At 37.9% G+C, this 13,276-nt stretch overlaps 1 protein-coding gene across 5 annotated transcripts in view; it reads left to right on the top strand.

The window, feature by feature from the left end:
* APLF (aprataxin and PNKP like factor) overlaps positions 1 to 13,276 on the top strand; it is a 91,246-nt gene that overhangs the window by 51,699 nt on the left and 26,271 nt on the right. For 3 of the 5 annotated variants that reach the window (XM_070512018.1, XM_070512019.1, XM_070512020.1), the window contains 3 exons: positions 2,545 to 2,729; positions 9,839 to 9,952; positions 11,608 to 11,963. In XM_070512018.1, the coding sequence (XP_070368119.1) occupies positions 2,545 to 2,729; positions 9,839 to 9,952; positions 11,608 to 11,963 (655 nt within the window). The remainder of the gene's footprint in view (positions 1 to 2,544; positions 2,730 to 9,838; positions 9,953 to 11,607; positions 11,964 to 13,276) is intronic. The other 2 variants (XM_014836747.3, XM_044772603.2) reach the window with 1 other exon arrangement.

Raw genomic sequence — 13,276 nt, 5'->3', positions numbered from 1 at the left:
AGTAATAAAAAAGAAAGTAAGACTCAGTAGAAATTTCGGGCATTGTATATGACATACCCAGAAGAATAAATACGAATAACCAGTAAATATATGACTACTGTCAGATAGGAAAATGAAAATTGAAACAACCAGGTACCATTTTTTTGTTCATTAAACTCATCAAAATCTAAGTATTAATAATATCTAGTATAATAATTGTAATATCCAGTGGTGTAAGAATTATCGAATATTGTTGGTGAAAGTAGAAGTTGGTGTAGCCTTTTAAACTTATTGGCTGGTTTCTCTTAAATTTTTAAATATACAACACACTTTGATCTAGACATTCCAATTCTAGGTGTTTATCCCGTAGAAATAATGACATTTATACTATTAACCATTTGTGTGATTACATATACATATTTGTAGATATATTTGCTTAAACTTAGGAAAAAGTTGAGAAGGATATGCATCAAACTGTTAATATAACTGTTAGGAGTGGTTCCTTTGGATGACAAAATTGGATGGATATAATTTTAATGACACATATGCATGCATACAGTTGAGCCATCATTCCTATAATATTAGTGTAAGAGCTCATATAAGTAAATGCAATTAGTAATAGTTAAAAATAAACTGGTTTGTTTTAATAGTTAATTTCTTTTATATTTCTATCATTTAACTGTACCTATCCTGAATTTAGAAAATTATTTGATATGCCAGGTATAAAGATTGTTATGAGCTAATTAACATTTGTTTTATATACTTTTTTGTGAAGAGCATTTTAACAACAATTTCAAAATGGCTTCTTCCTCTGCAAAAAGGAATTAGCTTTGGTCCAAAGAAGGAATATTGTAGTAGAGAATTTGGAATTTTGAAGGATTGAATATTTTAAATATATATAATTTTAATTTTAGAATTAGTGTACATGTGTGACACGGCATGTGGTAAACTGCCATTTGGCAGAAGCCTGTCTTGTTGAATTTACAGTTTTGGGTTTTAGTTCTCGTGGTAAGCAATGCCATAGCTGATTATTTCGCTTCGTCTGACTAATTCATAACTGTTGTAGCCTTTGGTCATTTGCTTCACCAAGCTATACAGTCCTGTTTAGTCCTGTTTCTGACAGTTTCTAAAATGATACAGAATGCTTCCTAATCTAGATTCAAAACAAATACTTAAATAATTTAGGCAAAGTTTAGTTATTAGTGTATTCATAAGTTTCCTTTGATAAATACATTATTTTTATGTTGGTTCAATAGATTTTCCTGTTTAATAGTAGGGACAGTATTGTATTAGCATTTGTTTCTTGAACTTAATGAAGGGGTGTTATTTCAGGCCGCCGGTATGTCCTTTAGAACAGCTCTGAGCAAACTACAGCCCATGAGCCAAATCCAGCTCACTGCCTGTTTTTGTAAATGAAGTTTTATTGGAACACAGCCATGCTCATCTGTGTATATATGGTCTGTGACTGCCTTCATGCTACAAAGGCAGAGCTGGGTAGTTGTGACAGATACTATGTGGCCCATAGAGCTTAAAATATTTACTTTCTGGCTTTTTATGGAAACTTTGCTAACCCTTGCTTTAGAACTTTAGAGTAGGGATTACTGATTGCCTTACGTACCTTTATCTAAGCTCCTAAGGGAATCTTGGGATAAGTTCTGTTTATGTTCACAGTTCACTCAGTCAAACATATTTATTGAGCACCAGTTTTGTGATAGGCACAGTTCTAGGTACTGGAGACATAAGGGGGGACCAATGAACAAGGCATGTAAACAAGGCATATCGTGAATTTATCATTTGAGTATAGAGGAGACAGACAACTAACCATGATGATTGTCTTCTTAAAATTAGTAAATCTATTTTCTTTTCTGATTAGACAGTTCATGAATTTGTTAACAAATTATGATACTGACTTAAGTTTCCCAACTATATTGAACCTTCGGTAAGTATTATATGGGATACAATGTCCATTTTACTGAGACATTTTTTTCATTGGTGAAGTTTGTAGAGATCACTCTTCCTTTTGGGTTATTTTGGGTTCTCAATCTGTATTTAAGATAACTTAAATTGAATCTCTGACTGTGGATGTTAGGGGCTTGATAAGTATATGTAAAATCATTGGGTACTACATGTCAGATTTTATTTTAGAAAAATTCAAGGCTGAAATAAAAAACAAAAAGATAGCTAAGATATATCAGGTAGTCTACTAGATAGTTTATATATCTTACTTCATTTACTCCTCCTGATAACTCCGTGAGTTGTTATTATGCATACCTTTTTCCAGATGATGAAACCAAAGTTCAGAGAGGTGAGGTGGAAGAGTTAAAGAATGGAGGCTGCCCACGTTGGTGTCTTGGCCTGGCTGTCTCCAGGCCTGGAGCTCTTGGCCATTGTGCTGCGTAATATTTTTTGAGATTTGCAAATAAGTGTTTTCAAGTTGGCGTTAATATAAATGGGACTTTAATTTTACTAGCACTTCTATCCTTTTTCTTTCTTTTTGGTATGGATTACTGACAATTGAAGATATGAGAGATAATTTTGTTCTTTTTCTTTGTGTGTGTGTTTAAGATAATATTGTAACCCAGAGAAGTGGAAAAGAAGGAATCTACAAAGATAAAACCCAAGTTAACATAACACAGCAAGGAAAAAAGCGATTAATTTCATCAGGAAGCTCAGAAAGTACATCAGCAGAGCAAGACACAGGAAAAAAGTGCAAAAATGCTGATCAGGAAGAGTCTGTCATTTCATCCAAGGTGATTTTTTAAAAATTCATTATTTGATTGTTTTCTTCACCAAGTGTTCTTGATAAGAATTAATTATATGCTGTATACAGCAAGGAAAAATCAAAACTGCTTTTCATTATTGTGTTTATGAAGATAAAAACTAACCCAGATTTTTTTTGACTTACTGAAACTGATATTTAATAAAGCACTTGCATTGTAGAAAACACAACTTTTAATTCAGAAATTTTCAGACTGGAAAAAAGTGAAGACCACTTGACTCTAGTCATAATTTGGTACATTCATTCTGAAAACCTGGTTTTTCATTCTCAGACTGCATGTAACCACCTTTTTCTTGAGAAGTGTGAAGAGAATAACAATTGATGGGGTAGTTCTTAATAGCCTGTTGCAGGATTACTTCTGGGCTAACTTACAGTATTTATAAACCTCTTACCTCTTTCAGTTTTTGCTGGCTCACTAGAATGGTTTGGCTGACTTAAACATTCTTTAACACTGGATACTTAAAGAAGATGAGGCATGTTTATTGGATGCATTTAAAAAGAGAGAAGAAAAATGATAGAGATGGTCCCAGGGCAGAAAGGCGACGTATTCTTTCTCTCAAAAGAGGGGTGGCTTTAGATGAAAGTTTTCATGATCCTTGCAGACCTATGGCTGAGCTCTGTGGGCCCCCATTTTTTAGTCTCAGAGCGAAAGGAGTAGAGTTGGTGTTAGAATAGTGTGCGCTGGAGTGATTGAACTGCGAATAGCTATCCCAGAGGGTCAGGCCTTTTATAGTACTTCCCTCACTCCTACCTCCTCTCCCATTAGAGAAGAACCAGCTTCGCACGGGATCCTTTCTTCCAGCTAGAGAAGTGGAGACTTGATCACTGTAGGCTCAACTCCTTTGCTTACTTACGGAATCAAGTTTAATAAATGAAAAGAAAGTGTTTTCTGACACATATATTGGCCATAAAAACTTAATAAGATAAAACTTGTTTTATATAAACTTTTCTCTGTTTTCTGAATGTATCAATATGGCTGCCTTTTTTGGCCAAGAAGAGAAATTATTTTTTTCAGAGGAAAATCTGTAGTATACATGCTTTACTACGTTTATCCTAACCCATAAAGTTTGATAATCACAAGAAAGACTTTAAGAAACACCTTCTTAATTAATAGATTGTAGAGAGGAGATCCAAGATATTCAAGGTATTTGCGAGATTTTGATGACATCAGGGAGTGTTCAGCCAGGTCCCAGGAATGCCTGAGCTCGGCTTGGCCAATTGCCCTTCCTTCCCTTAGAGTTTCTGAGGGAGATTCGCCTCTCATAGCACAGGAGAAACAGGGCTCAAGGCTTCATAGCCGTTTCATAACCCTTTATGAGGGTTTTCTGGTAAGGATGGGCCAGAGAAGACTTAGACTGAAGACCCCAGGCGGGGCTTTTCCAAACCCCACCCAGTTTCAGTCTTGACACTGGTGAGCAGCTAGTCCTGAAGAGATGTCTACAAGCAGAGCAGGTGAGAGGGGAAGTTCAAAGTGAGAGAAAACAAGAGGCTGGGCCTACCTGGTTAGTCTAATGGCAGGAGATTGCCAATTACAAAGAACGAAAACGGTTTGGCCAGGACTGCAGAGTAGACGTGGTCATTTTACTTGGAAAAAGTCAATTCCATTCTTTTGGGGGAGAGTTAAGAAAGGAAGTGGAGAGTAGGAGCAGAAATCACCTTCTTCCTACTGGGCCCTATTCCTAAGATTCTGATTCAGCTGGTCTGTGAGGCTTGTGCATCAGTATTATTTTGAGTAAATTCTCTCAATTTTAATGTGCATTCGAAGTTGAGAGCTAATGATGTACATCATTTAATACCTCAGAGGAAACTGATGCCAAAGGCCACACAGCTAGGGATCTCGGGTCTCAAACACAGGTCTTTTCATTTTGGGTACAATGTATTTTTCTACTGTACGTATTAGACTGCCTCCAAAGTTTTTGTGACTCTAGTAACTTCTGATCATGAAGATAATTGCTCTGAAATAGCCTGTGTTTTTCATCAGCTCTCTTACGTCCATCTGCAACTCCTTACCAGTTATGTAATGCCCAATTTGGAAGTGAAAGTGAGGGTGCTTGAATTTATTAACTTTAAAGTAAAGGATGGTATGTTCTTTACAAAATCTAATTAGGATTCTGTTGTAAATGACAGAAGGAAGCCTAACTGAAACAACTTAAGCAAAGTAGTATTGTAAAGCGTATCAACTGTCTATTGCTGCGAAACAAGCTACTCCAATACTTAGTGGCTTAACACAACAATGACTTATTATAATAATTCTATGGGTTGACTGCATTCAGCTAGGCAATTTTATGACAGCTTTTGGGTGTCAGCTGGGCTGCATTCAGCTGGGAGCTCAGCTGAGGCTGGAGCATCCAAGATAGCTTCATTCATATGAATCGAGCCTCAGTAAGCATTGATGGAATGGCTCGGGGGCTGGGTGGGCCTCCCTCTCTCCACTTAACCATTAAGGAGTCTAGACTCAGTCTTTTCCTGACAGCTGGATCTCAAGAGAATGAAAGTAGAAGCTTCTTGGTCTCTTAAGGCCTACGACTGGACCTGGTACATTGTCATTTCTGCTTCATTCTTTGGTCAGAGCAAGTTACTACATCAGCGTAGATTCAGGGGTAGGGGATTAGGCTCCACTTGATGGGTGGAGTGATTTGTGTATAAAGGGATGAGAGCGCTTGTTGGCAGCCATCTTTGATGACTATCTACCACACAAAGATATAGGAATAATTCAGTTTCTAGAATGGAAAGGAAAACAGCAGGAACTACAGATCATAGGGACCAGCTGGGACCAGGGACTTGATCAAAATCAGGTTGTTCTGTGATTTTCCCATTTTTGCCTCCTGAATCATTCTTTACTGCTATCAGCAGACTTTCTTCACATGGTGTATGACATGGTCACAGGTAGCTCCAGGCTCATGTCATCCAGTTTTTTCAATTAAGAGGAAAAACAAGAGTTTCTCTGTGGCTTCTTCAGTGTTAAATTTCTAGAGAGTTGAGTCATGGAATCTCCTCTTTGACCATTCACAGTAGTCAGGGAGATGAGATGGTATCATTACCCCTTTCTGGGCCATATGTTCACTCATTATCAGATGAATGGAGAAAAGCAGTCTAGGAAGAAATACAGTAGGCATTGCACTAGTTTTTGGATTTTATAGTTAGATCTGGATACATTCAAAGAGAAGGAAAAGAACTGGTAGTTTCTTAGGTTGGTTGAGATCAACCTAATAAATGAGGAGGTTTGGAATGGTTGGGAACATTGGGGTACACCATAAGGCGGGAGGGAAAAATGCTTATTTAACTTCTTTTGAAGAAGGTTTTTGAGTTGTGTTGAAAGATGGCTGGCATGTTAGCAGGCAGAATTGGTGAGGAGAGTACTGTCAGTGAAGGGCAATGTGGGCAGAGGCAGGAAGTGTGTGCGCTCCATGAATGTACATCTACACTGGAGTGTCCTGTGCACGTGTGCATGGGTGGGTGTGTTTGGATATGGACGTGAGAGATGGGAGGAGCAAGCTACTGAACAAATCAGGATGACGCTTGCTGGCCCAAGTAAATAAGAAATTAGGACTGTATTTTATGGCTTCAGAGACTTTTTGAAGGGTTTTGAGTGAGGGAGTCATGTGGTTAGCAGTGATATAAGCTGGAGGCAGGAGCCACCTAAAAAGCTGTCACAGGAAGCCACAGGGAATGAAGGCCTGAACTGGAATGGTGGCAGTGGGACCAGAAAGAGGCAGACAAGTGTAAGAGATTTTTTTGGAGATGGAATTATCAGAACCTCATGACTAAGAAAATATTGAGGAGGAGATATTGAAAATGCTCTTTAACAGAGCAGAGGGTAAGAGATAGGCATGGCAGTTAGGGAAGGAAGGAAGATTTGCTTGGTTTGAGGCAATGGTGGCATATCTATGAAAGTTGTCTGATAGACAGAGATGAAAGCCTGCCTCACAGGGGAGACAAAAATCAGGGCTAAAGAGAGTTCTGTTATATCCATATTATCAGAAAGCAAACTTGCAGACACTGCATTTAGAGTGTATGCAGTATGTGGAGGGGGTGCCCTGGCATCGAGAGCCATTTCCTGTTACACTGCCTGCTCTGTCCTGTATATGCAGCTTCCCCCATGGTAATAACTGCTGGGTCAAATAAACTGGCTGTTAAGTATCTCATTGCTCTGCATACAGATGCCTGCTATGGACTCTTACTCATATTTCTTCATGGAAATAGCAAGAACTCTTACTTGCACAGCTGTCTCTTAGGTAAGGCTATATCCCCCAGAGCTCCTCTATGCTGCTTTACTACATCAAAAAGTCTTATCCCCTTTGCTCCTGGTTGGCCATTTGGGTTAGTACCATTTTATAGCATGGCTCTGATCAGTCCCGTAGAAACATCTTTTCATTCATTCATTCAACAGGCATGTATTAAACAAATAGTAGTAATATAGTGGCATTAATAATGCTATTACCAACAACAACTAAAAAAACACACAGCCATTTAGTGAGCTCTTATTCTGGGCTAGACCCAGTGCTAAGATATATTTATTTCATTTAATTTTTAGAAAATCCTGGAAAGTAGGTTGACAGTATCCCTGGTTTACAGATCAGGAGACCTGAGGTTCTCAGAGTTTAAATCAACTTGTTCAAGGTCAAAGGTTAAGAAATGGCAAAGCTGATATTCAAATAGGATTTTTTGCTTCAAAGACCATTCTAATAATCATTACACTAAGCAGTCTCTCTTTTATATGGAAGGCAGTGTGCTAGAATCTGGCATTAAAAGATGAAAAGACATAGTTGATAAGGAGCTAATAGTCTTTTGGGGGACATGATTAAAATCATAAAATAATGTGACAACGCATTGATTTTTATGGGAGCTTTGAGGTGGACTACCTAAGCCAGCTGGAGGATTCCTAGGGAAGAGTTCCTAAAAGAAGTGGTCTGAGCTGCATCTTAACAGAAGAGCAGTAGGCGTGAACCAGGTGCAGAAGAGGTGGAAGTAGGAGTCCATCCCAGCTGTAAGGGCCCGGGGGATACAAATAGGACGCTGGAATTACTGTTCTTAGAATTCTGGATGCGAAGTCAGGTGGCAGCATGAGATGAGGGTGAAGCCAGCGGCGGGGACTAGTTCTTCAAGGGAGGACCTTGAAATACTTTCAGCCACATAGATAACTCTGGCAGCTCTTCAGAGAAGAGACTGGAAGAGAACAAGATGAAAGACAGGGGGATGAGGGAGGAGATTAGGATACTAAGGCAGTCGAGAAATAAAGAGAATCGGACCCAGGGCAGTAGCATTAAGGATGATGCGCGGGTGTTGGGTTAGAGAAGTATTTAGAAATCAAAACTTCAGGACTTGTTACTTGAGATCATGAGAGAAAGGAGTGGAAGAGGGACTTCCAAGGTTCCAGCTAGAATGAATGCATGAATTATGTTGACCAAAACTGTGGTTCAGAATACAGAGGGAGGATTTCAATTTTGACGTTTTGAGTTTTAGGTGCATAGGCTATTGAGGAAGAAATGTCTAGCAAGTGATTGAATATTATATGAGTTTGAAATGCAAGAGTGAAGTTGGGGCTGGAGTTTAGGATTGTTTTAGTCTTTAGCATGTGGGTGCTAAGGGGATCGATGCGGGACTTTTAAGGCAACTAATTAGTACAGATGTTCTTTTTAAGGGCAGCTTGGAACAACGACAATAAATTATGTCATTGAACTTGTATTGGGGGGAGTTCTTTGTCTTGCTCCTCACAGTACGTTAAAGCTTCAGGTGGTTGCGGGATGAGGGAGGGCTTGTTGGCAAGGGAATGGACTATTTTAATAGCCTTAATAGTACATTCCAGCCTCCTCCAAGCACCAAGGTCACCTTTCACCAGCTCCGTGCTCCTTGATCCCTGAGGTCTCTGGCAAGTATTTCTACAGTTTAGGGGATCTGACCTCTCTATCATGAATCTCTAGCCTCTCACACTTTTGTTCTTAACATTTTCATTTAATCTAAGAAATAAGCAATGTGGGTGCTTATAAAATCTGGAGCTCTCTGCGTTTCCTCTACTTCTTCCAAGTACAGAGCATCTTCTGTCTTTCCTGTTGCCTCACTTGCCAGTTCACTGACTTGCTCATGTGCTTTGTAATTGGCACAGTACAAATTTATGTCTCAGCAAACTTACAAATTACTGCATGTAATGGGTTTTTGGGATCACTTATAAATAATTGAAACCATGAATGTTAAATTCTTGAATGCCAAGGGTCTACTGAATATCAGTATTTCATGGAGTTCCATAAAGAGCATTATGAATTCCAGCTTTTGTGACTCTTAAAATATATTTAAAGATTTTAAAAAAAATTTTTCCTTCTTCTCCCCAAAGCCCCCCGGTACATAGTTGTATATTTTAGTTGTGGGTCTTTCTAGTTGTGACATGCCAGATGCTGCCTCAGCATGGCTTGGATGAGCGGTGCTAGGTCCGTGCCCAGGATCCAAACCCGTGAAACCCCGGGCTGCCACTGGAGTGCATGAACTTAACCGCTCGGCCACGGGGCTGGCCCCATGACTCTTAAAATATATTTGAGAACTCCTGATCCATAGTATTGACATCTGTGACTTTATCATTCCTTTCTCTTTTTAGAATAAATTAACATGTTAAACATCTTCCTTGTGAAGGTGTTTAAAAAAACAAATCCTTCTTTACGTTTCATGGAAGTAGTGGGATTTGAAATATGATGCCAAATATTTCGTATCTTATATTTCATTTCATTTTCTTTGGTTGATGTTTCATTTTTTAATGAAAGAATAATATATGCTGTTGTCAAAAAATAGAATATTCAGAAGCATGTGGAGTAAAAAGTGAAAATCTTGATTTGCTTCACCCTTCAATTCCATTGTCCTAATATTCTGATTTGTATCCTAAACCTTTTCATTTGGATTCACACAGGTAAGTACACACATAGATATATAGGGAATTTATTTTAAAGTTAAATGGAATCATAGTATATATATATGTATTGTTCTTGTTTAATTTTAAAAATCGTTAGATGTATAAATACCTGCCTCTTTGTTTTCAACCTCTGCATGGTATTTCATGGTAAGGATGTATTCTAATTTATTTAACTACTTCCCTAGCCGTGTCCTTTTTTTTCTATAATAAATATGAAAGCTGTTGAGGAGGATTTTTTCCCTATTGTCACCAAACTGTTGCTGAAGCCCAAAGCTGGGGACAAAAGCTGGGGACTAAGGGTAAGTACTCGTGTTTGAAAGGAGCCCCCAGCAGTGAGATCTGGATGTTTCCCTGTGGGGCTTACTGAAAGGTATGAGAAGTGTTCACTGTCCCACCCAGGCTTTCTGCAAAGAGCACTGAGAGACAAGAAGGTTCTAAGATTTGAGGGAGAGCTGTGTTTGTGGGGAAAAGTTATTTTCTCCCTTTCTAAAATTAAGAGAAGGGAGGCACTCTAAGAGAATTACTTGCAGAGTTTAGAGATGCCAATAGGAACAAGCGACTGGCATTTAATTGGACATCTGCTTAGCCAGTGGATTTGCTGACCTACCCCATTACCACCTGAACAGGGAAAAAGAAAACTGCTGAGAGTTGACCTGGTAGAGGACTGTCAAGTGGGAGATGGGTCAGAATTGCCCCATTCCCAAGCCAGAGTTCCAATCCCTGGCATGTGTCAGTTGGTCCTATAATAGAAGGAGATGAGGTTGGGGTATAGTTGAATAGTTGGGAGAAGAGAGTGTGGGTTTTAGAGGGGTGTGGTATAAATGCCACCTGCCAAGGGTCAGCTCCAAGAGGTAGCCAAATGATTGCTTTTCCCATAGGTTACTTATTATTTTACAAGAATCATGATAAGACCCAGGTTCCTTTTGCAAGGTCTTTAGTCAGTTTGGATAGTGTTTTAAAGTTACATACTGTGTTTCTTAAAGAAGAAAATAAACACTTAAGTAATTAGTCCAAAAGAAGTCATACTAATAATATCTTCTCAATAAATTGGAGTTGTTGGATATTCAGTAATATCAAAGCCAGCTTTGTCCAGATGGCATTCAGCATACATGAGTCCTTAATTATAAATGGTGGGGGGGGACATTCATGTATGTCTGATATGTTGTCATCACATTCTAGAAATGGTTACCAGGAAGACTGAGGTTTATCTGAGTAGTGCTTCCACTCCACAGGAAGTATAAGTAATTAAGCAGCCATTTTTAATAAGATAAGACTAGATTTACTCTTTGTGCTAGTGGTAAGTACAAATTAAAAAGGTTCTGCAGTGCTAATGGGAATGTTTACTTGGTTTGAAACACCTTTAATTGGTTAAACTAAAACTTTTATTCAAACCACTTCAAAGGAATCATGTTTATTTTCTGAGTTGGTCATAACATAGCTTCATGCAAATTTTTCTGTGAGGGAGGAGCAGTTTTATCATTCAGCTATAAGGCAAAATCATGATTATATTTAGAAGGTAGAAATAAAGTATTGCAGTAACTTATAAGAAATTATAAGGACAGTGCATGTTAAGAGCATGACACATCGTTGAACAAGAAATTTAAGAGCCTAATAGGTTTTTTAGGAAAGATTATATTCAAATGAAAGTGAATATTGTATTCTCATCTGTTTTATTTGTATTTTTGTGGTTGTTTTTCACTGAATGTTTGACATAATTATAAAGGTTTGGTACAACTATACATTCCTTCTCTAATAACTATAGATTGTTTTAAAGTTATTAAACTAGAGACATAGAAAATGGTAATTGTAATAACTTTAATATGTGAATGTTAAATTTTTAAAAATATACATATTGTATGAATCTTGAGTTTCATGCTTTTATGCTTAAATTTACATATTTCTTTAAAAACATGTTCCATTTATTTCTAATTTTTTTTCCTGATATATCTTACAGGGAATGCCACAATCATTTTCTGCAATCACAGTAAGTAACGCGGAGGTGAATGATACGAAGACTGATACACAGAGAAACAAAATCCCAATAGAGGAACTTGGTAAGGTTTCTGAACATAACATCATCACTGAAGGGACACCAAATAAAGAAGACGAAGCAGTGAGTTGTTCTGAGAGTTGTTCAAGGGCCCAAGGCAAGTCGTTCCATGATGAGGCTCAAGGATCTCACCCTGAGTCCAGCTCTGATCCTTCCAATCCTGGAACTTCACGTGCAAAGGCAACTGATTCCGTTCCACAAGCTTCTGAAGAAAACAAGGTCAAGAGGACATCCTGCATGTATGGGGCAAACTGCTACAGGTAAAATGAAATTACAGGTAGCATGTAATTCCATTATTTCAACAGCATGTAGCCATGTAGATATATGCTATAGTGTATGAGAAGCCTAATAAAACCCATTGGCCTAAAGGTTAGGAGTTTTGTCCTATATCTACTGGTTTGGACTTTCTCAATATGCATTCTAGCAAATGCTGCTAGAGGCTTTTAAGATACAGTGGGGAGTTAAGTGTTTCGTAAGCAGACATACTGATTAATGCAAGGATCTGAACTGGGGAATCCAGACTTGAAAATTCAATCACTCAGACCTAAATACCTGCTTATTTAGTGTGTTATTTAGATACTAGAAAGAGGCCATCATAAGTAGTTGTTGTATACAGTATAACTATTAAGAGAATTTTAGGTTGTGTTTAGGCATCTTATTATATTTGTGCATTTTCCTTTATATTTTTCTAATGGTGCTCTTGAATCACCATGATGCCTTCTAAAACAACTAATAGGGGCCGGCCCCCTGGCCGAGTGGTTAAGTTCACGCACTCCAGCTTCAGCGGCCCAGGGTTTCGCCGTTTCGGATCCTGGGAACGGACATGGCCCTGCTCATCAGGCCATCCTGAGGCAGCATCCCATGTGCCACAACTAGAAGGACCCACAACTAAAAATAGGCAACTATGTACTGGGGGGCTTTGGGGAGGAAAAGGAAAAATTGTTAAAAAATCTTTAAAAAAAACAAAAATAAAACAACTGAATATATATTTTGTGCATTGATGAGTTACTCCTGTACTTCTTTATTATATTGTACTCTATTTTCTGATTTCTTATTTTGTGAATTTAAATTATAATCCCTTATTTTTAGGCTATAATTTTAGCTGTAATGTTTATACTAGCATGTTTATAATTACACAGGCCTAATTCAGAAGTATTTCTTTTCCATTTCAACTTGTCAAATCAAATATCTTCCCAATACATTCCAGTAGAGTTTATTGTCTTCTATGCAGTAGCATTTTTATATCGAATATTCCATTCATTTCACATTTATATTACCTCTCTTTAAAATGCTTTGCCATTTTAGCACTTGACTAACCATAATTTTTAATTTCAGCAGTTATAATTTATGCATTTATTCATAATTCTGTCTGTTTTCAATACCCTTAGTTTCACATATGGAACATAATGTATAAACTTGTAGAATAGAAGTATATAACCTTCTATTATTTTGGATTTTTGAAAAATCCTGTTTCGGATTTGTGTTAGTTCACTAGGGCTGCCCTAACAAAATATCACAGACCGAGTGGCTTAAACCACAGAGATTTGTTCTCTCAGTTCTGGAGACTGGACGT

This window comes from Equus asinus, chromosome 6 (assembly GCF_041296235.1).
Source record: "Equus asinus isolate D_3611 breed Donkey chromosome 6, EquAss-T2T_v2, whole genome shotgun sequence".
Classification (NCBI taxonomy): domain Eukaryota; kingdom Metazoa; phylum Chordata; class Mammalia; order Perissodactyla; family Equidae; genus Equus; species Equus asinus.
Note: the sequence above shows the minus strand (reverse complement) of the source record. Positions and strands in the feature narration are given on the sequence as shown.